The sequence below is a fragment of the Megalops cyprinoides genome, chromosome 20 (assembly GCF_013368585.1).
Source record: "Megalops cyprinoides isolate fMegCyp1 chromosome 20, fMegCyp1.pri, whole genome shotgun sequence".
In the NCBI taxonomy this organism is placed as follows: Eukaryota; Metazoa; Chordata; class Actinopteri; order Elopiformes; family Megalopidae; genus Megalops; species Megalops cyprinoides.
The window spans coordinates 21,150,681-21,178,364 of NC_050602.1; the positions used below are offsets into that span (position 1 = coordinate 21,150,681).

Genomic DNA, 27,684 nt, shown 5'->3' on the forward strand with positions numbered 1-27,684 from the left:
TTCACAGCTGTCTGTAATCAGAGCAGGAGAATACTGTGACCAGTCAAGGGTGGCCCTTATTTTGCCAGTATTTCATGTAAACAGTCAGTAGTTAGGGACAGCTGTTCACAAACACAACCACAAAAAAGGTCAAAGTGCAAGTGGAGGGCGTCAGACCCCAACTGCACGGTGCATGAGTTGGGTTTTCTAACCAATCAGGGGTGGTCATGTGGCGGTTATGTGATGGTGATCATGGATATGCCAGGTTGGCGCTGTACAAGGCGTGGTGGAGGCTGATGGGTGTCTCTCAGGCCGAAGGTGGGGGTTTCTAACTCTGGTCAGAGGTGGTGTTGCTGGGCAGGTGTATGTGCTTCACGGAGATCAGGCATGGACGGTTGTGATCAGGATATCCATTGGAAATATGGCCTTTGGGTTTCCTTTCTCTCAGGATACACCAGATATGAAATAGCCTCATATGGGGATCTCTGCTATATTGCCTTGTGATTCAGCATATTTTTTCTACAACTTTTATATTATATCTTGTTTCATTTTGTTTGTGCTGAATGCGTATGTACATATTGACTGCTCAGAATGATTAATAGTTTCTGACTGTAATTTGAATGTTTTCAGTTCAAGTCCCCTACAGAGACCACCCCCAATGGGTCAAAGGTCAGCATCCAAGGGAAGAGACCCAATGAGAGCTCGGGTCACCAAAGCTCCTCCCACTCGCAGCTGACTCCAACTCACACACCAGAGAAGTATGCCACTTTTCCAATCATGTGGTGCTGTAGAAAAGTGTGTGTTTGTGTGTGTACGTGTGTGCGCATGTGCACATGTGTGTGTGTGTGCGTGTGTGTGTGTACGCGTGTGCATGCGCGCACGTGTGTGTATTCGCGTGTGTGTGCGCGTGTATACTCAGTGTGGACGCTCTGTGTGCTTGTAGGACGGGCTTTCTGAGGAGGATTTTGCGGAAGCGGAACCATAAGGAGGCCAGGACGCCGGAAGACGGAGACGTGACCATGGCGCAGACGCTGGTGGATGGAGCGGTGCAAAGTAATGGGGCAAAGAGCCGCTCCTCCGACATCTGCCTTTAATACATTAAAACCAACTGACTACAAACTATGGCTCAAAAATCTAAGTCACATAACATGACAAATTGGAGAGTGGAAGTTTTAGTGGAGATGTGGCACAGTGGTTATAGAGAGAGGCTGTAACATAAAGGTTGCAGGTTCAATTCCAACAATGAGGAACAGTTTTTACTCCCTGAGCAAAGTACTTTACCTTTAATTGCCTTAGGACCTATCCAGCTGTACAGTATGCATGTATTATATGCAGCAGTGTAAGTTGTGCTATATGTGCTGGGTGTCAGAAAAGCAAATATGCCTGTGTGTCTGAGATTCAGCATGAATTTCAGCTTCATGCAGAAAATAATCCTGCACTAAACAGAAAGATGACACTGCCATGATGAGGTCAGAAAATGCCCCCCCCCCCCCCCCCCCGTGTTGTGGAAAGAAGGCCTCATTGACAGGCTTTGACCCCCACCTGTGCACCCTGCCCTCCTCCCCACAGGTAAATATTCCCCCTACACTCGCCGCTCCTCCCACATGCTGCGGGACCCCTCCATCCGAATCAGCCGCGCCACCCGGGTGTCCATGCAGTGGAACGCCTCCCTGGAGCGCGAGATCACCAACACCAACGAGCTGCGGCACTTGGATGAGTTCCTGGGCAACCAGGTGTGCTCTCGGCTCACAGGGTGTCCGGCTGTGGGGCCCCGGGGGCCCACAGGGCACTGACCTTTCTATCTCTTTTTATAAATGCATTGATTCTGTGTTCGCTGCTGGGGCGTGTGTGCAGGTTTTCGTTGTAACCGAGCTTTCAAATCGCAGGAAAAGGCCATTCAGCCAAGTTTATAAACATCTTTCAAAAAAAATCTTTCACTGGTTGATATTTTTTATAAATATAACTAATATAAATAATATATGTTTTAGAACTGTTATCTTAAAATAATTGGTGTCACACAATTGTGGAACAGGAAGTGAGTCTACCCCCCTCTTTCTCTCTCTCCAGGTGAACGACCTGCGCTCCAGGGGGCAACAGCTCTCTGGCACAGAGCACATCTTCCTCGACGCCACCATGATGTTCAGGGAAACCATTAAGAGCATGTACTCTCTCTCGGTGAGTGCGTCCTCCCTGCTAAAAGCCTTCATCTTCCCTCTGGAGATTCTGTGGTGCTTCTCTGCCCTGTTCAGTCACACTCAGGATGCTTTTTCCATGACGCAAACAAATTAATGCCAATAGGCATACTATTTTTGTTCCTGTGTGTGCTCCATAACTCAAATACGCCTGGTATTTACCCAAGTTTGTTTGTAAGTTACAGCTACAGACTGGATATACGCCCTCCACTCAAACATTTTACCACTGTATATTTCCAAAATCAGCACATGCTTGAACCTGCAACCATCTGTTTACAAACCTGGTTTGCTAATCACTGCTCCATACCGCTGTCTACATGTCTTGGCCGAAAATAAGGGAGTAGAATATAAATCTGTGGAGTTGGAGGTGTTTCAGCTGCAAGAGCCAACGAGCTAACTCCGTCCTTCCCCCCTTGGGCCTGCAGAAACCACAAGTTGGCTACAAGGGCCTGATGAACAACTACCAGAACATGGTGGCCAAGCTCGCGGGAACGAAGCAGAAGGCAGAGGTCCAGCTGGTGATCAATCTGTTCCAGTCCGTTCTGGACGGCTTCATTCGAGGGGAGATGAAGAGAGAAGAGGCGGAACCCGCCAAGGTATGGTGTCCTTGCTGGCCCGAGACAAAAGCTTCACCTTCCATGGCCACCAGACAGCCACGTTTATGCCATTACGTTATATTACATCACGTTACCGGCATTCAGCAGACGCTCTTATCCAGAGCGACTTGCACAGGTTACAATTTTAACAATGTTATCCATTTATACAGCATGGATATTTACTGTGGCAATTCTGGGTTAAGTACTTTGCCCAATAGTACAGCAGCAGTGGTCCAGCAGTGAATCAAACCGGCAACCTTTTGGTTACGGGTCTTGCTCCTTACCACCATGCTATACTGCTGCCCATCTGTATTACAGTCGTTATACCTATGGAAATTTATCTTTCAGCCCACAAAGAAACAAAAGAAGGATGGGTCGAAAAACAAGTGTGTAAGTATAATGTGCTTCATCCCTTCCATGGAAACCAAGCTTTCAGACTAAGCAGAAGCAGATGAATGAATAACAGGCTTTTCTCTGAAAAATCATCTGCAGTTTCCCCTTTGTATTTTACATAAAGGCTAGAAAAATGTTTTGGCTACTTTGAAGAAGGCAAAATATAAGATAGTTTTGATTTGTTTATTGTTTTTGGTCACTGCATAATTCAGTTTGTATTATTCAATAGTTTTATGTCTTTAGTATTATTCTAAAATGTGTAAAATAATAAAAATAAAGAATGAAAGTTGTGTCCAAACTTTTGACTGGTACTATACGTACATGACCCCAAAGATGCCTTTTAAAGCATTCTGACATCCCCCGATGTGAACAGGAGAACATCTTGGACCACATGTTCAGCACATATCAGGTGACCATAATGCAGTCCTGTGATCAGTGCAATTCCTACATCTGGGGGATGGAGAAGGCCTTCATGTGTCGCTGTAAGTACCCATCATTCTCTGCTCTACTCCACTTCCTACTCCCCTCAGTCACAGCTCTTTTTTAATTGTACTTGTCTGTATTTTGTTTGTTTATTAGCTTGTAAAATGGTATGCCACAAGAAGTGCCTCTCAAAAATCTCCACAGACTGCTCTTCCCTTTGTGCCAAGAAGGTAACCATTACAGAACACTTTGTGAGAGACAAAATCAATAAATATGAACAATAATACAAGATAATATTTTACAAAATAATGTTCAGAAAATTAAAGTTTGTTTTGCTTATCTCAGTTAATTCTTGCTTTTAAATTAATGTGTGCCTCTGTTTATGTCTGTAAACATGTATTTGTGTGTTTCATATGTGCTTATGCGTGTGCGTGTGCCTCTCAGCATGAGGAGGACTGTGTCTCCCAGCACTTCGGGGTACACGTGTGCCTTCTCACCACCAAGTCGAACCCGGTCCCCGTCGTCATGGAGAAGCTTCTGGGCCATGTGGAGATTAATGGCCTGTACACCGAGGGCATCTACCGCAAATCTGGCTCTGCCAGCCGGGCCAGGGAACTGCACCACCTGCTGGAGAACGGTGAGAACTGTGGAACGCTTATTGCGGGAAAACAGTCACGGCAGGCATTACATTACATTATTATCATTTAGCAGACGCTCTTATCCCTAGCGACTTACAGAGGTTACGATTTTTTAACATGTTATCCATTTATACAGCTGGATATTTATTGAGGCAGTTGTGGGTTAAGTACCTTGCCCAAGGGTACAGCAGCAGTGTCGCAGAGGGGAATCAAACCAGCAACCTTTCAGTTACAAGCCCCTCTCCTTACCACTATGCCACAATGCTGCAGACATGTGTGTTCACAGGTTGTCACAGTGGAATAGGACACATGTACACTTGGACACCAGTGTTTTTTTTTTCTCAGAGCCCCTTAAGGTCTGCCTGGATGATTACCCCATCCACACCATCGCCGGCCTGCTCAAACAGTGGCTGCGGGAGCTGCCTGACCCCCTCATGACCTATAGCCACTACAACGACTTCCTGCGGGCAGTCGGTGAGTGTCCACTTGCCCTGGGCAGCCATGGGTTGGGCCCCTGGGTGGATTTACAAAGAATGTGGGTCAATGTAGAGAACAGTAGAGGCCTCCTTTAATTAAATTTTCAGTTCAGCTGAGTGGATGAGATTAAAAATACTTCAAAATACTAGGTAAAATTGTACTGCCCATAGGTTTAGAATCAATTATGAATTAAATTTAAATTGACTTGAATTATGAAGTCACCCATTCAACAATGTTACTTTTTCTTTTAAAACAAGAGTATTGATATACTTGCGTAATGTTCCAGGATTAGTTCATAACTGGAATCAAACATGCACCAAGAATGTTTATGAGGAGAGGATGATGGGAGGAAGGAAGGATCCCTGTCTTCACTAATATAAAATACCCCCCCCCCCCCACCCCACCCCCCAGAGTTGCCTGAGCAGTCAGAAAAGCTCCACGCTGTCTACAAAGTTCTAGACCAGCTCCCCCCAGCCAACTTCAACACTCTGGAAAGGCTCGTCTTCCATTTGGTCAGGTGAGACACGGCAGCTCTGTTTTTATCTTAATCTTTTATGTTACAATCTGAAACTGAACCACAATCTTATTCATGGATGGCTCTGGTTTGATTTGATTTAAATGTGTTCAGGGGTGTTTGATTGAAATGTACTCCTGGGAACACCCGTTCACTGAGATCACATTGTGAGGTGATGTTAACGGTTGTTAGGCTGGTCATCTGTCACTCCAGGTGCTGATTCACCTCTCCTCTCTTTCAGAGTGGCCAAGGAGGAAGTGCATAACCGCATGTCCCCCAATTCTCTGGCCATCGTCTTTGCCCCCTGTCTTCTCCGCTCTCCTGACACCTCCAACCCCTTTTTGAGCATGAATGACGTGGGCAAGACCACCTTGTGAGTCTGCATGCCTGGACCTGGCCCTGCCAGTCTGTCCTGCCAGTGTTAGGGGAGCATTTAGTGCCCTTGTTCTTGTTGTTAAGTAATGAATTAAAGAAGGTATTTTTTCTTTCGCGCATCATCTGAAGTTCACCTGTCACTGAACATAAATAAAAATATTGTGTAAGGATGGAAAACTTTAACACTTGCTTAAATTTGTTTCTCAGTCAATAAGATAAGGACAAGTATCATAAGCAGGTAGATTTAATATTTTCTCAGTCAGAACTGTCAGAGGTTCTTCCTGTTGCAGGCGTTGAAGGAGCACTGAAATAGTGCTAGGAAAAATTAAATTTGATTGATTGAATTTTCCCTACTGCTGTATCAAATCCCAGCCCCATGCACTGATCTGTGTTCCATAGTTAATGAATCCTGACACTCCATGACCTCTGACACGCATTTTCTTTAGGTGTGTGGAGATTCTGATAAACGAACAGATCAGGCGGTATAATGAGAAGATGGAGGATATCGAGCAGCTGGAGATCGCCGAAGCCCTGGCTGTGAACGAGCTAAAACTGAAGAGGCAAAATACGGTAGGCTGTGCGGGAGATTCAGTTCTGGACATCTTAACTGCAAACTACTGCCACTTAAGATCTGTCATATCTTATCAAAATGTCATAGGCAAAACAACTGTCACAATACTGTGACATAATGTCATATATTTCTGGCATAAATCCATTATCCACCATACCTAATAGCAATGTCTGTCTGTAGAATCTCTAATGATCAACATCTTGTTCCAAGGTTATGGAGAAAGCCCAGAAGCCCGATCTTAAGCCCACAGATTCGGACAATGAAGAGAAGACCCTGATAGAGCGCATCAAGTCCATCAAGCAAGAGAAGTATGCAGAGACCTTCTGGGTGCCATTCCACTGCAGCTGTGGTCGTGTGAGTGCTGAGTTTGGCTGGGCTCACCCTCCGTCTGTGTTTCTCCTCTCGCAGGGACGAGCTAGCCTGCAGACTGCCCGAGCTGGAGCAGCCAGGGTCGGACCTGGAGACCCTGGACATGGACATGTCCATGAGCTGCGAAAGCCTGGCGGACCCCCGCTTCGGGGAGCTGAACGTGGAAGGTCAGCACTGAGGCATGGTCGCCCCGCTAGCATCTTTATCCTCCGTGTTCACTTCTAAAGATTGCCTCTCTGTGTTATCTGTGTGTGCTCTGCCCATTTCCTCTGTGTCGCAGGTCTGCAGGGTCTGGTGGAGGCGGGTGTAGAGGGGTGATTCTGTCATCTGTTCTGGCGGGTTTGGAGATTCCAGATCAAGTGTGCTTGCAAGGAAGGCGTGTGGTCTTGGCCCATGGGATAGGGGGAGATCAAGGGGTGTGTGTGGAGGGCTATTAACTCTCTAATCCAGAGGAAGATCAAGTGGCTTTGTGTGGAGAGCAACTAATCCCTAATTCATATGGCACTGCTGTGTTGGACTTGTTCTGTGGTGGTGGGATCTTTCTTTTTCCCTGAGGTGGAACTTGGTGATTTATGCTGGAATGGAATGGCAATCTTTTCCCTATGGCTCCTTGAGCTGTCTGTGTATTCAGATGTGGTTTGCTAATTGAAAGTTTGTGAACCAGGTAAAGTGACCCCAAGTTCCAAAAACCAGAAGCTGGGGGAGAGTGTGCGGCTGGGATCCAACCACCAAAGTGGGTCCCCGACTTTGGGTGCGCGTGGCACCCCAGACCCTGCCCCAGAGAAGAGGCAGGAGCAGCCAGGAAGACGCAAAGATGCCGTCCAATCCATGTATATCGCCTCTGGCCAGGACTCCTCCCAAAAAGCCTTAAAGTCCTCTGCCAAGGTCAACAGGCCCTTCTCCGAGGCAAACATCCCCTATATAGACGAGGAGGTCTGACCCAAGACTCAGCACACCCTCAAAAGACTAGGACACTAGGACTAAGAGGTCGCCTATGGATCATTCAGTCATGAAAAGACTATAGTTGGAACAACGATAATGTAAACCTTTGAAAACAGACACATTACTGTCTGGATTATTACTGAATTTTTGAAATGTAACCAAAATCTGCTGCATTTTGAGTTCCATTTAGATGTTTTAACAGTAAGTTGGATGTCTGTGGTCCAACATTCTTCTTTGTGTTTACTCCTGAAGTGACATCTTTAGGCAAGTTAGCTTTGAGGCTGTTGCCTTATTCCCATACAGTATCAAGGAGTTTTGCCCCAAATAATCCCATCCTGTTCAAACATACAGTTCTTTTTTCAGTTGTGATTATGAACACTTTCCTAACTATGTGCAGTTTTGGAGCTGCTACCTGTTATCACTTGTATATGAACAATGACTTTTGGGGACCAAGTATATTTTATATTTTATGCCTTATCTACTGAGGACCTGGGTGACGCACACCCCCAACACCCACATCCAGAAATGTTGAAAAATGAGCTGCAGCTTCTTTCATCGAGGAGGAAATGTACACTTGCCGAATCCACCCTAAAGGAAAAGCTTGTGTAGAACTGCCACTGTTTGTCTTTGTAAGCTTTTAGCTACATCTTTTCGATATCTTTATGACTTCATTCAAAGATATGTCATCTGAAGAGGGAGCCCCACCAGAAAATTTCAACATGATAACTAAAGCCACTATGTTTATTAAATAATACAATAATCAAATAAAGAACAAACACTGCCCTTGTATACATGTTTCACTGATGAGCTTGTGCATAATTAGTTATTTTGCTGATATTTCCCATGGTTTTAATGTTTTATAGTTTATGTTTGCCCAATGTTAATTTTCTATTCTTTTGAAAATATCTAGGAATTTAGTTCCTATTTGTACTCCTTTCAGAACCAGAAAAAAATGGAAATGATTTTTTTCTTACCATACAGTTTGCAGCAGTAATTCATAGTGGAGGTCAGGGTGCACACAAATGCACTTGAATCAAATATGCATGAATAAAATTATTTCTTATAGGTCTGATAAATTTTTGTGCAAACACTACTGTAAGCATATTGAAAAAAGGTACATTTTGTCATTTTAAAATGGAACATTTACTATTCAGTCAACAGATATAAGTACTTAGACTGAAAGACTTAGACTTAAAGGACTGCTGTCTTGAAGAAGATAAGTGTTCTTAAAGATATCAAAGAGGTCAGACACTGCCCTGTGCCAACCCTACTACTGAAAAACTCCACTGTTTCTATGTGTTATGAATGTTTGGTTCTTGCATGTCTAAGAAACGTTAGACTAAATAATTTATTGGATTGTAACAAAATGTACATTCATGGGAGATGTGTTGTGAACTGCCTCAGAGCTATATTAATCATTAAGAACACATTTTGCATTTTGCAACGTGAACACAGACAGAAGGTGAGACTACTGTAGAATTATGTTAATAAAAATGTTCTCCATGACTACACACTATAATATAATATAATGCCCACAGTATTGTAGGGTTAACAGAAGAGTTCTAGGAGCTATGAGTAACGCTGCAACTAAACTAAAGTTGGAACTAATGCTAGCCTATACTGTGACCTGACAAGACCTGGACTGAGAAACACTGACCTAGCAGATTCCTTGCTTACATTTGAACATAGCACTCATAACTTATCAATATTGGCCACTAGTCATATTCTGCCTGACAATATAATGCTACTTGCTTTAGTTCATGTCTTGGTCAAAAGTGTGTTAAGGTATATTAATGTGTTAAAGTACATGTTAGAATGTATTATTATGTGAAGTTGTAGGAGGAAGTGTATTTCGTGTTCTTTTTTTATCAGTCATCGGAAGATTTCCCATGTTGTTGTTGTGTTTCTCTCCTGAGAGCTCAAATAAAAACAGATGCTGGGTGTCCAGTCTGAATAATGTTCTGTCACCTTTCACAAGTCACATGAATATGGTAAGTGTCCTCATTATTATTATAATAAGGTTTAAAAAGCCATTTTAGGTGATTGTGTGAGCAAATTGGACCTGCCATATATGAATAAATAAGCCTTCTAATGGCCATTGACTTGATTTGCTGGCATATCCAACGTTCACTGTCCGTCAGTATTCTTTTTCTATGGAAAATTTCACTTTCTTGTTCTTGAGCGGGTTTAGCTGTCTTTAATTATTCTAACCACTGGGGGAAGCATTACCAAAACCCTCTATGTCTATATGCACACTGCACCATAGAAGTACTGTAGTTTTCTGGTCTCCTCTGTCTCATCTTGGCCTTACCTTTCCTTTGCTGCAATAAGAATTGATTTGTAAGTGACGTAGAGCCAAGTGGTCCGTATGAATTAGCTGTCCATATGAAAGGAGGTGAAGTGATTGAGTGGGAGGATGGGAATGTCTCACTAATTTCACTGCAATTTCTGTTATCCATGTATAAGAACATAAGAACGGAGTATGCAAATAATGGAAGAATCAGCCAGGTAATTACAAGAAATTAAATTAATTTGCATAGCTAACCGACGGCGAAAATACGGTTCCACAAGGTGTCTTTAACTCATATCACCCCACACAAAGGGGGGAGTTTCCAATGAAACGTTTCACCCCGTTTAACCCCACATCAGCGGGGAGCGTCTTATTGGCAACCCTGTGATGATTCTGACAAATCAGATTTAGAAATATTCAACGACAGGCATAGTTTACCACCAATCAATATGCAGACTATTTTGTCGAATGACAAAATGTGCCAATCAGATTTTGGCGTCGCGCTGGAGGGGAGGGATTTTGTTTGTTCAGGAAGATGGGTCCAACTTAGGTGGGGACGCAAGAAATCATTTAGCTAACGGTAGCTAGCCAAGTGATTTCACATATTTGGATATGAAAAATATATATGTCCTTTTTTTGTCATCAAGCATGGATGCAAGTTAACGATGACGGGAGAGAAAAAGAAGAAAAAGCGGCTTAATCGAAGCATTCTTCTGGCTAAGAAAATTATTATAAAAGATGGAGGCAGTGTGAGTAAAAATTTTAGCTGGTCTAGCTAGCTAGCTATTTCCATATGTTGTATTTAGAAATCGTGCGCTAGCTGATGCATATCTCGCTAATTTAGCCAGCGTGCTAGTGAGTTATTTTTCTTTTCCCACTTTATCTAGTTAGCGTAAGCTACCTGTGTGAGATGTCAGTCATGATTGACAACTCATGTTGAGCTAGTTTTCGTCACTAGTTCTTGATTAAGGTATAGCTAGGTAAATATATTGTTAAAGAGAGGAGTACTGGCTAGATGTTTACCTGGTTGTAGCTAGCTGGAAATAAAGTGCAGTAAGTTAGACTCACTATGATATGTCACAATTACAAGTATCCTTTCTGTCGGAAAACTAAGTGGCTACTTACCTAACCGCAGGTAGCTAGCCACCTACCATAGTGATCAAAGCAATAGTGACGCCAATTACATAGCTAGCTGGTTATGATAGCCTTGTTGGTGCTATATGAGTGCTAGCCGGCTAGCACTGGTTAGTCAGCTAGCTGGAAGCTGCATATTGTAATACAGGCCGTAGTAAACGTCTGGCTCGTTAGCGAGACCCATTTGAAAACGATAATGAAACTCATAGGATGTTGACGGTAATCGGATGTAATCAAACTGCAGGGTTTGTGCTCCTTCAGACAGGATGCGATTATTGTAACAGAAGAAAAACATTGCAGAGAATTTGCTAGTTATCTAGTTAAGTAGTTCAGGTCTGCTGTGTAGGTAGCTAAGTTTGTTTACTAGTTGTCCAGTAACTAAGATGTCCAATTAGTTAGCTATTGGCCAGTTGCTTTACAACCCTGTAAAGCACCTGCTGGCTATGGTACATAACAGGACAGCTGTCGTTACAATCCATACAGCTGTCGTGTGTCAGCTGTAAGTGGACGGTTTCAGACTGCCGTGAAAACAGAGTTGGACCTACTATCAACCAGACTTGTATTGCTATAAGTGCTTTTAAACGATCATAGAGAGGTGGAAAAATGCTGAAGTCAGCTGGTCCGGTCCAAATCGGTGAAGTAGCTGTAATCGCCCAGCAAAGCTTTTAATGTGAACTTTGAACTTACTGTGTTGTTGTTAGTGTTCACACATGCGACCCTTACCACGGTAGCAGCAGCTAGCTATTTATGCTCACGAAAACATCACTTGCCGAACCTGCCATACCCATTCTCCCTTCTCTGCTGCTGCACTACCTGTCTGGTTACCTGTCTGGTTACGTCGTGTTTTAGATTCTGATCTTCCTCTCTCTCCGCCGTGCAGGCTCAGGGGATTGGCGAGCCCAGTGTCTACCACGCTGTGGTGGTCATTTTCCTGGAGTTCTTCGCCTGGGGGTTGCTCACCACTCCAATGCTTACGGTAAACACAGCTGCCGGATGTCCATTTACATTAGTCCGTTTTGCATTATTCATTCATGTAATAACCTACACGGCTTCTTTGCTTATTTATTCATTTATTTATTTATTTGCTCAAAGCTCAAGGATACAACAGCAGTGCCCCACTTGGGGACTGGAACCCGTAGCCATCTGGTTACAAGTCCAGGACCCCAATCCCTGCTGCGTGTTGCTGGCCTTTACGTGTCTTTGTCACAGTGTACACACCTGTGCTGAGGACTTTTGCCATGAGTTTTTTCCCCATAGATTTGTATTACCTACACCTAGCTTGCTGCTCTGTCTTCATATGCCCATAACAGGTGCTAGTCCTCTCTGTCGCTGGGCTTTACAAATTCTTTTTCAGTTAGGGCTTTCAATTTCCAGTCTCTTGCATGAGGATTTCAACCTGCTCTTTGATGTCTTTGTGATACCGCTCAATTCACAAGCGCCACAAAAGCAACCACAAAGAGGCAGTGACATTTTTTTTTTTTTTTTAACCACCAAAACAAAATGCGTCATTCTGTGTTCTTGGTTAAATAAAGGTTCAAGGATTCATAAGCCTTTTTGTTGCCATACATTCAGGAAATATTGTTTCGTTTTTTTTTTTTTCCTCTGGAAAATGCATGTAAACGGCAGGGGTCAGACACAGCATCGGGTTCCTGTTCCCACATTTCCCTTGTTCTTGCTGTCCCTGCTGCTCTCCCCTTCATGTGCTGCCGGGTGGCTTTAATGCAGCGGATGGCTTTGAGAGTGGTTAGAGCGAGCGAGAGAGCTGTCTCTAATGCAGTGAATAGTTTTCACAGCGGTTCGAAAGGGAGAGCACTGATCCTGTAATGCAGTGAACAGCTTTGAGAATGGTTAGAAAGGGAGAGAGCCGTATGTGTGTTGAAGCGAATGGTTCTGAGAGTAGGGAGAGAGAGAGAGAGAGAGAGAGAGCCATGTGTTTTCCATATGTTCCGCTGTTTAGCACCTTGTCTGGAACACAGTGTATCATTAAGTAAGCTGGGCGTGTGCCGTGGAATGCTGGTGGTGCTCCTTCCATTTTGTTGCCCGTGCAAAGACAGTGTGCCTCTAAGCTTGCTCCATGTTACCTACAGGATGCAGCGGGTGGTCGGGGGTCCATTTCATTTAATGGGAGGGATTTGGAGTACAGCTCTAACACCCCCTAGGAAAGTCCCAAATTCATGGGCAGTAGCATCTCTCTCGTGCGCACAATGCGTGGGTAAGATGCTAGCAGAGTTTGTGGGGGAATCGCTGAACATCTGTGAACACTTTCAGCACTTACATAATGTGCATGTTTGAGGTCAGATAAGGCTGATTTGGAAAGTTTTCCCTGTAGAGCCCTTGACTGGTATGAATGGTGAAACTTGAAATTTAATCCTAATTTCAAAGTCATAAAACCCAGCATACTCCAGGCCACGGGTCTGTGTGTCCGTCTGTCTGATTTATAACTTCATTTATAGCTGAAGTTCACAACGTCGGCTTACCGTATTAATGCGTTTGTTGTTGCATTTTGAACATATTTTTCAGCAGACTGTTAGACGGACCATCAGTTACACATAGCACAAGCATGTGTTCGCCATGGAATCTGGTTTTCATGCATCTGTGTGTCATGTAGTTACACCTCACCCCTTGATCTCTGAGTTTTTTTCTCAAGTCCATTGATTATGAGACAGGTGACACACAGCTCATGGGAGAGGTTTCCAGCTCTGGTCTTGGAAGAGCCCTTATTCATCTCTGTATGGACCTTCTGAACTTCAAGTTCAGTCATTGGAATCAGCTGTGACAATACCCTTCACAAATGTTGTCTCCTCTATTGGAACAAATAATGTGCAGCATGATATGTTAATGTTTAAAGAGGGGCCCATACTTAGGGTTAACGTTTCAAACAAGCATGACTGCAGATACATAGTATAAGCCTGGTCTGTTCAGGCTCCAAGCATCTGAAGGTGAACCAAAGCAGGTTAAGCACTTTGTAATGATTATACGACCAATTGTCCACTCCTCGTATCTATGTGTCTGTGAGAAGAAAACAAGTGATTGCGTGAGAAATCTCAGTTCAGACATTGTGCAGACACAAACGCCCAGTGTGTTAGCTGTGTCGAGGACTTTTTAGTGTCTAATTTCCTTTCAGTTCCAAGTTTTATAGCTGGTTAATGGGAATGCAAGTTATCCAGCAGCAGGCTCATAGCTTCCCGTGAAGGGCCCTCTGTAAAGTAATTGTCCCTGACCTTCACCGGTGAGAGATGTGTAACGGCTCAGACGCCATGGAGGATTATGGGAAAAGAATGGGAACAGCAAGAGATGAGCCTTGAGAGTTGATTTGGCAGGGAAAACCTGCACAGTTGTCTTGATTTGCAGTGGATGTTCAAGGAAAAGGACACAGCGCCATGCTGACTCACTGAGACACTGGTCAAGGCTTGGCCCACTCACTGTTCTTTGTCGTAAATTTAAGCAAATGTACTGCCTGTAAAGTCAAAAGGGGAATAGCATTATGCACATTGTCCCTCAGTCCTTCCGTGGCTCTCTCACAAAAATGGCTCCAGGACTCTAACACAGCCAGTTGTGCATCAGCTGTGATGACGTTTGGCACAGAAGTTATCCTGCCGTTCCCTAGAAACCAGAAGTCAGTTCTCAGGTCACAGTGATCACAAGATCACAGGGACAACGGTCAAAGTCATTAAGGCCCTAGATAGGGTTTTCAGTTTCTAGTCTTGCATAGCCACCTGCATGAGGAAACTTCACACAAATTTTCCCCTCACTGGTCTCCAGAGCACTGCTGATGCTCTAGTTAGAAGGTCAGACATCAAGGTCTCTGAGGGTCCTGATAAATGTTTTCATCTGCAACCTCCTAAGGATTTTGGCATTGCCATTTCGCCTTTGGCTAATATCCGTGCCGTGTGAATTCTTGTAACTACCATAAATGATAGATGAGGCATCTGTTTCGGCGAATAACCCACAGCGAGCTGGGTGGCTAATTGGAAACTGTCACCGTAGACAGAATCGTTCTCTTTGTTTTGTTTGTTTTCACCGTCTGTCAGGTTTTAGTCAGAGGCACGACAGTCTCGTCTGTGTCTTCTCTCTGGGGAAGCAGGTCTGTGCTAATGAGGCCTAGCTCTCTGCGGCAGCACGGCGCTTCCTTCAGAACGCTCTCACTCTCGTCAGAATACCTGCTGCTAATATTAACCACAGCTGCCACGGGCTGCCCTGAAAACATTCTCATTCTGATTTGAGTCTGTGCTCTCAAGTCATTGATATTCGTGATGCTTCTTTTGGCAAAGGTTTTAAACATTAGTAAGGGAGAGTGCCTTGGGTTTGGATTGAGGTGGGGCTGCTAGTTTTAAAATGGGCCTGAAAGCAGGTCAGATGGTGACTTGCGGTCACTGGTCAGCAGAACAGCAAAGGTGTGAGAAGGTGCTCAACGCTGATTCCTTTTGCTGGAGCCTCTCTGTGGCTGCCCACTGAATATAGAGCTGTAAGGTAAAGGTTGTAAGCCGTGTGTCTCTTCCCCAGGTGCTGCACCAGACGTTTCCTCAGCACACCTTCTTGATGAATGGGCTGATTCATGGTGTTAAGGTAAGATAAGAGGTGTTTGAACACCCACGCTGAGGTCAGTTGCTCAGGGTTCTGGCTGACTTTGTGAATGATCCCACCCGGTCTCTGTGAGAACGGTGCCGCGGTAGCGAATGAGCTCGGACGGAAATCTGATGTGACCTTGAAGCGCACTCTCGCACACGTATCGGTTTGCATAAGCTTTGTTGGACTTTCTGATTATTTCTGAACAATGATCAATTGTGCAAGTGTGTGTGTGTGTGCGCGTGTGCTTGTGTGCTTGTGCATGTGTGACAAGTTTGCTTGCCACTCTCTTTCTCCTTTCTCCTCCTTACTCTACCTCCCTATTCACATCTACCCCTTGCCTCTCTCTCTCTCTCTGTCTCTCTCTCTCTCTCTCTGTCTGTCTCTCTCTCTCTCTCTCTCTCTCTCCATCTTCCTCAATCTCCCACTCTCTTTCAATGTATGCTTTCCTCTCTCATAATCTCTCTTCTTCCCTCCATTTCCCTTGTTCCTCTCACATTTCTCTCTTCTCCCCTCAGGGTCTGCTGTCGTTCCTCAGCGCCCCCCTGATTGGGGCCCTGTCGGACGTATGGGGGCGCAAGTCCTTCCTGCTGCTGACGGTGTTCTTCACCTGTGCGCCCATCCCTCTCATGAAGATCAGCCCCTGGTGAGCTCTCGCAGATCGCTCCGCCCCCCACAAAGCATCACACCCCCACTCTCGACCAATCAGTGACCACCCAACCCCGTTTCCCATCCGCAGGTGGTACTTCGCGGTCATCTCGGTGTCCGGTGTCTTCGCCGTCACCTTCTCTGTGATCTTCGCCTACGTCGCCGACATCACCCAGGAACACGAGCGGAGCACGGCCTACGGATTGGTGAGGAATTGCTCTCGCAGGCAGCTCTACGGTAGCCCCCTCCCAAACTGTTGGATGAGAGTGGGGCATGCCGTAGTCACAACTGTACAGTATAGCCGAGGGGTGCCTAATGTCACCAAGAAGAGCGTAGTTGTTTGGTGTGTTCTTAAAGGGTGTGTCAAGCAAACCTGCCACATCCACCATGAAATTGTTTATGCCATGGTTACATCTGTCACTCCATTAAAGATCAAGCACTCTGATTTTTCCAAACAGTTAGCATTTGGAGTCCCAGCAAATCGAATTCATGTACTGTACATTTTTATCTTTAATTTTCCAGTCAAAGGAATAAAAACAGCTGTTACATTTGCTGTGAAATGTGACACTGGAATTTGGCGTGAGTTGTTTTCAGTAAGCCTCTGTCTACATTGCAGCGGGTTTAACAGAGAGCAAACATCTAAACTAAATATCTGCACTCCCAGAACACACTGTGAGGGTATTATAAAGGGCTGGGTCCAGATAAGGCTGGGCCATAGGGCTAATGAAGGAGGACCCACCTGTGACCGGGTCAGTTAATTCTCTGTAGTTCAGAAATATTCCTGTGTAAAATGAAATAATGTCTCATCTTGTGTGCACTTGTTTAAGTAAAAAGGTCAGTATGTATGTGAGAATAAAGGGCAGTGCAGGTGTGATGTCACCACTCAGCTTGGTCCCATGCTCCAGTCCAGTAGCAGTCAACAGAGATTCTCAGTCTGTGCCGTAATATGGGATGCATGGTTGTATTCACCCATTTCAAGCAGGCTTTCAGAGGAGAGTGACACATTCAGTACAGCATTGGTTCCTCTCCTTTAGAATGGCTGGCTCAGGTAGTGGAAAGTCTTTGTCTTCAGGCAGGTGAGAAATGTGTTGTGAGTATGACGGTGTTCACTGCCCCTCCCCTTCTCTCTCTCTCCCCTCCTGCCTCCAGGTGTCGGCCACCTTCGCGGCGAGCCTGGTGACCAGCCCGGCGATCGGGGCGTACCTGTCACAGGCGTACGGCGACACGCTGGTGGTGGTGCTGGCCACGGCCATCGCCCTGCTGGACATCTGCTTCATCCTGGTGGCCGTGCCCGAGTCACTGCCTGAAAAGATGAGGCCGGCGTCCTGGGGGGCGCCCATCTCCTGGGAGCAGGCCGACCCCTTCGCTGTGAGTCCCGTCCCCACGGCTCATGCCACACCCCCACTGCTACAGTGCCCCGCCTCAATGACCCCAGCCACACCCCCCACCACTGTGCATCCTCTGCCATGCCTCCACTCTGCATTGCCCCGCCCCCACAGCCCCTGCCACACCCCCACCTCCATCTCCCCTCCCTTCCCTCAGTCTCGTCACTCCCCCTGCAGAGAAACACGAGTCAGAAAAAGACGGGTTATTTTGTGCAAGTTCACTGAGTTTAAAGAGCCAGCATGTTACTACTTAAGAGAAATGGAACGGCAGATGCAATGAAAATGGCTGTGTTTGCACAAGAAAGCACACAGTGTGTTTCCTCTTTGCTTTCTTTCATTTAATTAATGTCTTGCATACATGGCAGCTTTCCTGAACACAGACAAAGATTAGCTTGTTGCCACAGTGAGGTTTTCCTTGTTTAGCAGCCAAGGATCAGGCCTGCCTCGTTAAGCCAGCCTTGCATGCATCCGGGGACAACTGTACATTTCTGAGATAACAGTCTGGCTCTAACCCCAGGAGGAAGCATAGCTGGTTAGCCACGAGTCCACAAGCTGCTGTCTGCTGTTTCAGCAGCCGATTTGCCCGCTCTTTCTGATTACATGGTCTTAGCGTATACATTATCTTCAATTAGAGTGTGGTTGTCGGTGTTGGCACGTGTGGCACACAGGCCGTTGCTATGGTCACGAGCAGTCTTATTTCACATCTGATGCACCGTGATATTTGTTTTAAATGGCCACTCAAAAGTATATTTTCAGGATTTTGATGACAGTGATGGGAGTTTATTTGTGGACAGTCTCCATATAAAAATGTAATTTGACTTTTATTAACAGACAATACTTACTTCACTCGTTTTTTTAATCCCTGAAGTCATATGACTTTAGCAAGATGTTTGTAATGTATAGACCTGTGTTTAAAAAAAACAGTAGGAGAATAGCAGTATGAAAAGATACCTGCTGTGCATGAAGTGATAAAGAAGGCCTTTTTGGAAGAGACCAAGAAAGATGCAGACATTCAGAACAGAGAATTACACTTTCAGAAGAGCATTATGTGGATTCTCAGAAGAGAGGCTAGAGAAATATGCAGTAAACTTTCAGAGGGGACTGAAATGAGACAGGGACACTCAGAAGCTGATGAAATGTGACACAGGAGTTTCACAGGAGACTGAAAGGAGACAGGAATATTCAGAAAGGACCTCATTTCTCCTCACTGCTCTCTCCGCAGTCGCTCCGCAAGGTCGGCCAGGACTCCACGGTCCTTCTCATCTGCATCACAGTGTTTCTGTCCTACCTGCCGGAGGCCGGCCAGTACTCCAGCTTCTTCCTCTACCTCCGACAGGTACCGGCCCGCGCCGCTCTCCGCCGGCAACGGTCGCCAGGCAGATGGGGGTCACCCGAGTTCACACCGCCGCTCGGTTCAGCTTCATCCAGACCTGTCTGCGTGAAGTGGCACGCAGGTCCTGGCTTGCTGTTTGATCAGTGCTTCTGTTGGCCTTCAGGTTAAAGGTCATGTTTGCTGACTGTTAGTCACGGTCACTATCAGACACTGAAGTACAGAGAACTGGATGAAAGGTCTGCCCAAACAAGTGGTTCAAACCTCCTTTGTTCCCAGTTTCTTTCATAACATTACATTACATTATTGGCATTTAGCCGATGCTTTTATCCAGAGAGGCTTACATATGTTACACTTTTTAAATGTTAACCGTTTGTACAGCTGGATATGTACTGAGGCAGTTCTGGGTGAAGTACTTTGCCCAACAGCAGTGCCCCAGCAGGGAATCGTCCTGCTCCTTGCCACTATGCCACACTGCTGCCCACGTTCAGTGCTAAGAATTGGAAGTCCCCAGATCCTGTGGACTAATCCTGTAACAGTGATCCCCATTAGATGTGGCCCGCGTCCCAGAATCAGGCAGATAATGTCGAAATGGTCAGAGCACAAAGCGAGATTCAGCGTTGTGACCGAGAATCACTTTCCGTTCACGTTGGTATTTTCTATAGCAATTACATCATGTTTGTGTTATCGAGCATTGTTTAGGAAGCAGGCAGCTGGTCATCACCAAGCTCACTGAATGGCACAGAGATGATTTAACACCTCCACTGTGCTCCTCACAGTCTATGCAAGTGACTCCCAGCGCGAGATCTGAGGTCAGTGTTTGCTGAGGAGGGTGACGGGACAGACGGGGCTGCCGCCGCAAGGCCGCTGTTCTGAGATCAGCGGGAAGCGGGCGAATGGGGCTGAATCGCGGCTCTGTTCGCTTGCTGAGCACTCGTGACTTAGCAGCAGTGGGGGACGTGTGAATGACAGTGTGTTCCAGCTGCTTATCTCTCAGATCACATGCAACAGCAAGGAGGGGGGGGGGGGGGGGGGGGGTTAGAGCCCTGTCTGCACTGAGAACGATAATCAGAACCATGACAACAGAAATCGAACGATGTGTAGTTATGATTATATGGTTATGGCTATTTTCAGTGTCACAAAATATTCATAATGGTGAGATAGGATTTTCATGTAAGACATTACAAAGTACTGTTCTATTTGTATGTGCCAATATTAAAAAAAAAACATTCTACAATGACTTAATATGAATGGCAATATTTAAATAGATGGTGAGCAAGGTAATCATTTGCCTGCGCTTGATGTTGGATGTTTGGATGTGTTAATGTGATTCTGATTATGCTGTTTACCAGGCATTTTCAAAAAAGCTCTAAGAAGGTTTACAGGACATCCAGAACACATGAATAGTGTTGCAAATAAAACATTTAAACATGGCTATCTTATCAGTGTAATCAGGGTGTGGTATTGCACGTAATCACCAATGTTCCTGTAATCCTGATAAATCAAAACCTCAATGCCATGACTTCAAAAAACTCACCTTCTTCATATGAGCTACAGCAGCATTTAACATGCAGATGACACGTTCTGTTCTGTGGGAGTTCACTTGTGTTGTCTGTCAAGCCAGTGGTTGAAAACCCTCAAATTACAGCATTGCTGTGCAGTGTGTATTTGTCGCCCTCTGCTGGCAGGCTTGTGCAGTACAGGTGTTCTGTGTATCTGCTTGCAGGTGATTGGGTTCAGCTCGGAGACAGTCGCGGCGTTCATCGCGGTGGTGGGAATCCTTTCCATCTTAGCACAGGTGAGCCCTGACCCATCACACCATCAGCACCGGCTTCAGTGTAAATGCCATAAATAAATGTATGTATGCATGTGTTTTTTCATGATTCAGTCATTTGTGTGTGTATATGTGTATGTGTGTATGTATGTGTGTATGTATGTGTGTATGTATGTGTGTATGTATGTGTGTGTGTGTGTGTGTGTGTGTGTGTGTGCACGCGTACATGTGTGTATGTACAGATAGTGGTGCTGACTGTGTCTGTATGTGTGTGCAGGTGTGCAGATAGTCATTCTGACTGTCTGTACATACAGTGGTGCTGACTGTGTCTGTATGTGTGTGCAGGTGTGCAGATAGTCATTCTGACTGTCTGTACATACAATGGTGCTGACTGTGTCTGTGTGTGTGTCCGTGCAGACGGTGGTTCTGGGGATTCTCATGCGCTCCATTGGGAATAAGAACACCATCCTGCTGGGCCTGGGCTTCCAGATCCTGCAGCTGGCCTGGTACGGCTTCGGATCCCAGCCCTGGTGAGTGTCTGAGGCCTGCGTCCGTCTCACAGACATTATCACCATGGCTACAGTGTCTGCAGGGCTGCCCTGAAGCGTAATTGTAATTATATGAGTCTCTGAAGTCCACTGAGGCAGAATGCCATTCAGCTAGTGACACAGGCCTAAACAACTGTCACAGATGTGGTGTTTGAACCTTCATTAATCACTGAGAAACAAAAAGTAATGTATTATTGCGCATGATAAATTACCAGAGCTTTTTACACATATTATTTTGTTTGACCAGTACACTGGAGCTTATAATAGCCTTTTCCTCCTGTTAAAGTGCACTCTGACTGCTGTTAGTTTGGCTTCCTGCTGATGGTGATGGAGAATTTTTTCCAGTACTGTTTTGTGTTTTTAATAAGCCCTTATCTGTTCTAAATGGAACAGTATGGTTTGACAGATTTAACGAAGGAAATTCCACCTAAAAGTATGAACAACAGCGGTTGGGAGGAATGCAAGTACTTGTAGGTGCTACAGAGAGAAGAGTTTAAAAATGAGAGTTTTCAAACTTAGTATCTAAATCGAGATTCAAGATTTAAGCAAATATCCGTGTCAAAGACTGTTGCAACTTCCTCCTCAGCCCAAAAGCAAAGTTGCTTTCCCCCAGTAATACCCATCCAGGTGCCCTGGCTAAAAATTGTGTTTTCCTCTGATCTAAGACAAGATTCTGATAGGTTGACAGTGTATAACTTGTTTTTGGTGATTTTTTCATTCTCAGGACCAGACTTTGCGGATGTTGATCTTATACGCAGAAGCCCTATTGTCATTGGCATTATATTATCACAAGACATTTCAACAGGTGGTTTCATGTTGCTGGTATTGATATGAGTTAGATGCTCCTGTAGTGTAAATGCATATTAATGGTATGGGGAATGGACGCAGTCTTACTGAGGTAATTAGTGGTTACATAAGCTGACAGACATCAGTGCAGGGCTACATTCTGGCCTCCTGGCCTGTGCTGTGATGTCTTGCTTCTCAGAAGACCGTTGGCTATATTTCCAGATAAGAGAGAACCTCTTCAACTCGGGTGGAGTCCATCTCTCTTCACCAGGCCCAGTTGGATGTCCACCAGTCAGCCAGCCAGTTATCTAGGGATTAGGTTTGGGAAACGCTGATCTAAGGACATTGACGTGCTGAAAGGTCTCATCCTCTCTGAAGGTTGGAGTGGGACCAGAGAACACTACAGACAGAGCCAGAGTTTTAGAAGTCTTGCATTCTGAAACAGTGTTACCTTTAGGTTTGTACAGATATCGGTCACTTAGGCCCCTGGCTGGAAACTGTGTCTAACAAGAGTCGCCAGTCGGGAGCACTTTCTCCATAGATCCATTACAGGGGAGATGTGTTTGACAGATTGCTGGGGTTGCATCAAAGAATTTGGTTTGCAGCAATGCTTATTTAGAACCACAACCATTCTTGGCTGCTCAAGTTGTGCCGAGGCCCTTGGGGACTGATTTCCTGCTGCATCCGGAGCTACTGAGAATCTATGATGTCTTCAATTTCATAAACTTTCACAGGCAACTCTCTAATTCTGCAGCTTTCTCCACCAAAGCAATATTAGTAAAAAAAAAAAAGTAGTATTGGCAAAACTGAAAGTAAACATTTTGCAATGCAGGCAAACAAGGGTGGATTAAGAAGCCATGGCATATGTCTTCTGACACAGTGAGTTCAAGTGCTTGTGGGCTGGTCACTGTGAGAGAGAATATCGGCAAGGTGCCATAATCAATGTGTCTTAAGTTTTGATTTACTCTAGTTTAGTACATTCTGTATCTGAAAGTTCACAAGCCCAGCAAACACAAAGGGACCTCAGGTTGTAACTCCACAAGAACCATTAAACAAAATACGGGACGTCATTTCCCGCATATTGATGTAACAATGGAATTCATCATCGGCCACAAACTGTGTCTGAAGAGCTTGAAAAGAGTGGCTTTGCTCCACATTACTCGGCCTTAAACCAAGCAAGTAAGGATTAGACAGCAGTTGTTACAGTCAACAAGGAGCCCAAAAATCCCGACAAGCCAGCAGCTTTTGGTTGAGCGACCGATTTTCCCTCTAGGTGTGGACAGCAGCAGAACAATTGATGAATTGGCACAGTGCAGCCAAAGTAAACATTGTCTTGGAAAATAAATATGCTGTGACAAATTGATTGCTGCTCAGAATCCTGTCATGGAAACAGGATAAGGCAGGAAGAATGCATGAACACTGGAGTCTGCTCAGTGCTGTCTCTGAATTACAGCCTGTCATGTGATTATTCAGAGCAGGGTGCTGATGTCTACAGTCAGGTCCTGCACATTTTTTTCTCACTGTTATTAGGAGTCTTCCCAGTGGTTTAAGACATAATGTGTACAAACTTTAAATGCTTTTAGATTTGGCTTGTCATCTTAGTGGATGCCAGGGTAAATTGCATAGCTAAAATTTTCATAAAATCAATGCATAAAGGTTGAAGCTTTGGCAGGCTTGAAACCAATCAATTCAGGTTAAGCATTCAGGGCAGTAACTCAAACTGGGATATGACCGTGGGATATGACCGTGGGATATGACCGTGGGATATGACCGTGGGATATGACCCTGGGATATGACCGTGGGATATGACCGTGGGATATGACCCTGGGATATGACCCCGGGATATGACCCCGGGATATGACCCTGTGATATGACCCTGGGATATGACCCCGGGATATGACCCCGGGATATGACCCCGGGATATGACCCTGGGATATGTCCACAGCTGCCCCAGACAGTGTTCATTGCAATTCAAATATATTCATTGCATGCTCTCCAGCAAGGCAAGATTTTCAGAGGTCTAGGATGGCTCTGCGGTCAGCACACAGTAAAGCCTCCAGTACAAGCTTGCTTTTGCAGAGTTTCATCTGTATCAGTACATGTAGTTTTCACAACATTCCCAACCACCTGACAGGAGAATTAGCCTTTGATTAATGGTGGAACTTGCTGTTATGGAGCTCCTCACAGCTGAACGTTTCTTACATAATAACACAATTACACCACCCAGAATCTCACAACATTCTGTTTTAGAATATTTAGGCCAGGCGACCATTTTAAGTTGACAAATACTTTTTTTTTTTTTCAAACTGTGGTCAATGGTACTTGTATTGTGTAAATGATGATAAAATTTGGAATACAAAAAGGAAAAATAGCTATTGTTGTCAGGTGTCAAATTAAAAAAAAAAAAAACACAAATCAAATGAGCATTGTTGTACTGTTGATACAGTTAAGTAAAGGCAGGACAATGAATAATATCTGAATATAGAACATAGTTTATAAGAGTTTGTTAGCTCCTCTTCAGTATTGTTTGAGAAAGAACACAGCCCTGGATTTTGATTCATTTTGAGCAATCACTTGAATTCTAAGGTGCCCCAGTGAATTAGTGAATCATAGCACAAAAGTTTTGGTGTCGTCTCTATTGCAGTGTATCTTCAAACTGACAAACTTACGTTTTAAACTGATGGATTTATTTAAGAATAATGATTGATCATGTTTTGTAGTGGAGCTGTTCTCTCTCTGCAGGATGATATGGGTTTGATAAACTGTTGAGTTGTGGCTGTTATCTCCCCTCCCCTCAGGATGATGCAGGTTTGATTAACTGTGTTGAGCTGTGGCTCTTCCCTCTCCCCCCAGGATGATTTGGGCAGCCGGAGCGGTGGCGGCCATGTCCAGCATCACTTTTCCAGCTATCAGTGCCATTGTGTCCCGCAATGCAGACCCCGACCAGCAGGGTGAGCTCCTGTGCTAACATACTCCATTCAAAGACATTTTAATGCTATTACACTGCTGTTGAGTGAATGGGGGATGTTAGTGTGGAAGGATTGGAGTTGTGTTACAGTGCTGAGAGAGTGGTTGATGTTATAGCGCTAAATAACTGTGGGGTTAGTGCTGAGTGTGTGGTGATGTTACAATGATGAGTCAGTGGTTCATGTTCCTGTGCTAAGTGAGTGTGGGGTTGGTGCTAAATGAGTGGTTGATGTTACAGTTTTGAGTGAATGGTTGATGTTACAGTGCTCAGAGATGGCTGTCCTTTTTATTTCAGGGGTGGTTCAGGGAATGATCACAGGTATTCGGGGGCTGTGTAACGGACTGGGTCCGGCGCTCTACGGCTTCGTCTTCTACCTGTTCCACGTGGAGCTCAACGAGATGGACGCAGTGGAGAGTCCGGACAAGAACCCCAAACCCAACATGGCCAACCCCACTGACGAGGTAGGACCAGCCTGCTGACTGACCCACACACTATCACTCAATGCTCCGCTGGCCAAGGAGATCCATTCACTGAGGAGAGAAAGAGTGCTGTTGGACAGGAGTTTTGTGATGGAGCATTATGGTGGAGCATTAAGGGGCATAATATTCAAAGTAAAATGTATGCAGAGGTTGATATCTCAAAATTATGGAAACTTTTCCACCTGGTGAGGTCAGAGAGAGCCTGAGATCAGAGTGCATCAGTCTGCTCCACAGAGTGACAAATATTCCCTCATTTCACATGAGCATCACTGTATGACCCAGCATATATTTGTCTGTTCTCATTATTGTAAGTGAATGAAATCAAATGTAGATTGTAGATTATTGTTTAAAAATGACAATACATTATAGTTGTCCAGTGCGATTCAGCCCGATCGTAGAACTACTGAATATACTGCTTCGCTCACACACGCGCACACACACATGCTCACACACATGCTCACACATGCACACACACACACATGCACGCACGCACACACGACCTCATGCTCACAGATGTTTGCTGCAGCATATTCCCTCGTGACCCGCGCTCTCTGTCTCCCAGAGCTCCATCATCCCGGGGCCGCCCTTCCTGTTCGGCGCCTGCTCCGTGCTGCTCTCCCTGCTGGTGGCGCTGTTCATCCCCGAGCACAGCGGCCTCAGCCTGCGGCCCGGCGGCTACAAGAAGCACAGCAACGGTGCCCAGGGCCACGCCCACAGCCCGCAGGCAGGGGTCGCCGAGGGCAAGGAGCCCCTGCTGGAAGACAGCAGCGTATAGCCCCAGCGGGGTGGGCGGAGAGTTCGATCCTCCTCAACCATCCCCGCTTACCCCACGCTCTGTGTGTTCCCCCTCCCGGGCACAAGGGGACGCTGTTTCCCACGAGGGCTCAAGTGGGCCCACCTCTCATCACCTTCCTCCCTGCCAGTTGGCTGATGAGACACCAGGTAGGGCCAATGAGTTGGCTGGGTGAAGGTTCAGAGAGAAAGGGGGCGGGGACCTACCGTAAAGTATCAGGTGAGGAGGGCGGAGTTAGGGGGCTGAGCCTGTTGTGATTCTGCCCCCTGCTCCCTCTGGAATGCCAGGCACTTGCTGTGAGCAGCACAAGGACTCCTGCATATTTGGCCTTTGGTTTGGCTGAAGGAATATTGCAGTCTTGCTAAGCTATCTGTGTATGTTCTAAGTGGGTTTTTTTTTTTTAGTTTTTTTACTTTTTTTTTAATCACCAAAAAATACGAGTAGTGTTCAATCAGCTAAACAGTGAAGAACAGTTGATCTCATGTGTATTTGAACTGGATACAAACTAATGTTACTGTAATTTGTGTTGTTGTTGCTATTTTTAATCATGCAGGCTCTGTTTATTTGTTGAAATGTTGTAAGAGAAAGGGAATCCTAATCGGCACCCTCCTGCCGCTACAGAGAGGAAGCTCATCCGAAAGGACTACGGCCCATCCTGTTTAGATGGGACTCAATCCAATGCACTGTGGTTTGTTTTAGGCTGTGGGGTGCCAGTTGCGTTGGCAGAGAGGGGCAGAATTTACCCTTAGCAGCCACATTACCCAACCTGAATGAAGACACCGTTCTGAGGGGGGTTAGTAATGTTCACCATCGCTCCCATTGGAGCGTGTATACATAGACATTTTTGTTTTGTTTTTTTGTTTTGCTGTCAGTTTTGCAGTAGGTGGCACTGTGTTACCTACAGAGACAAGGCCTGGCACTGTCTTGAGTTCTAGATGTGGCTTCACCGTCACTGACACCGTTCCTAAGGAGTATTTATGGAGTTGAGGAATTCTGGCTGTCATGTTGAAATATTCCATGTGTTTTTTTTTTTTTTGCATTAGGGTTTGGGGAGTAAAAAGGGTAATTAAACAGTATAGTATATTACAGTATAAAGACTGTCAATGTGGTAAAGAGTGTAATACTTTAGGCCTGACTGGATAAAATAATATGCTGTTATCTCTGCTCTGTGTTTCTAGAGCATTTCATACAGCATCTCATTCTTTTTAACAGCATTTGCTGCTGTACATTTTAATTTTTTTTTTTTGTCATTTAGTTAAATGTCACAAGTGCATTGAAACTGTTACATCCTAGAAGCAGACTAAGATGGTACTTTGTATTTTTTTTTTTATGTTTTCTCTTTCTGATTTGATTTCTGTGCCATATTTGTTTGTTTTTTAGCGTGTTCTGTGTGTTCGCATTTTGTATCATTGTTTTAGGAAGCATTGGCCTGGAATGTATTATGGTGTCTGTTTTTTTTTCCAGGTTTTGCATTCAAAACCCTGACATATCCCCTGTCTGAGCATCGTACTTAT

General features: G+C 45.1%; 2 protein-coding genes across 5 annotated transcripts in view; both read left to right on the forward strand.

Annotated features, from left to right (window-relative positions):
• Window positions 1-7,466, forward strand: part of LOC118795336 (unconventional myosin-IXb-like) — a 41,477-nt gene extending 34,011 nt beyond the window's left edge. For all 4 annotated transcript variants that reach the window (XM_036553754.1, XM_036553753.1, XM_036553756.1 and 1 more), the window contains 16 exons: window positions 610-737; window positions 923-1,032; window positions 1,549-1,712; window positions 2,047-2,154; window positions 2,597-2,767; window positions 3,116-3,157; window positions 3,534-3,642; window positions 3,740-3,813; window positions 4,028-4,220; window positions 4,567-4,695; window positions 5,110-5,215; window positions 5,454-5,585; window positions 6,034-6,157; window positions 6,369-6,466; window positions 6,567-6,694; window positions 7,192-7,466. In XM_036553754.1, coding sequence (XP_036409647.1) covers window positions 610-737; window positions 923-1,032; window positions 1,549-1,712; window positions 2,047-2,154; window positions 2,597-2,767; window positions 3,116-3,157; window positions 3,534-3,642; window positions 3,740-3,813; window positions 4,028-4,220; window positions 4,567-4,695; window positions 5,110-5,215; window positions 5,454-5,585; window positions 6,034-6,157; window positions 6,369-6,466; window positions 6,567-6,694; window positions 7,192-7,466 — 2,091 coding nt within the window. The remainder of the gene's footprint in view (window positions 1-609; window positions 738-922; window positions 1,033-1,548; window positions 1,713-2,046; window positions 2,155-2,596; window positions 2,768-3,115; window positions 3,158-3,533; window positions 3,643-3,739; window positions 3,814-4,027; window positions 4,221-4,566; window positions 4,696-5,109; window positions 5,216-5,453; window positions 5,586-6,033; window positions 6,158-6,368; window positions 6,467-6,566; window positions 6,695-7,191) is intronic.
• Window positions 7,467-10,306: 2,840 nt separating this feature from the next.
• Window positions 10,307-26,544, forward strand: LOC118795682 (hippocampus abundant transcript 1 protein-like). The gene is made up of 12 exons (XM_036554344.1): window positions 10,307-10,508; window positions 11,774-11,869; window positions 15,397-15,459; window positions 15,978-16,105; window positions 16,199-16,313; window positions 17,257-17,475; window positions 18,715-18,828; window positions 20,549-20,620; window positions 21,014-21,126; window positions 24,784-24,881; window positions 25,193-25,359; window positions 25,940-26,544. The coding sequence occupies exons 1-12, from the start codon at window positions 10,425-10,427 to the stop codon at window positions 26,150-26,152; spliced, it is 1,482 nt and encodes a 493-aa protein (XP_036410237.1). The 5' UTR covers window positions 10,307-10,424; the 3' UTR covers window positions 26,153-26,544.
• Window positions 26,545-27,684: the final 1,140 nt, after the last annotated feature.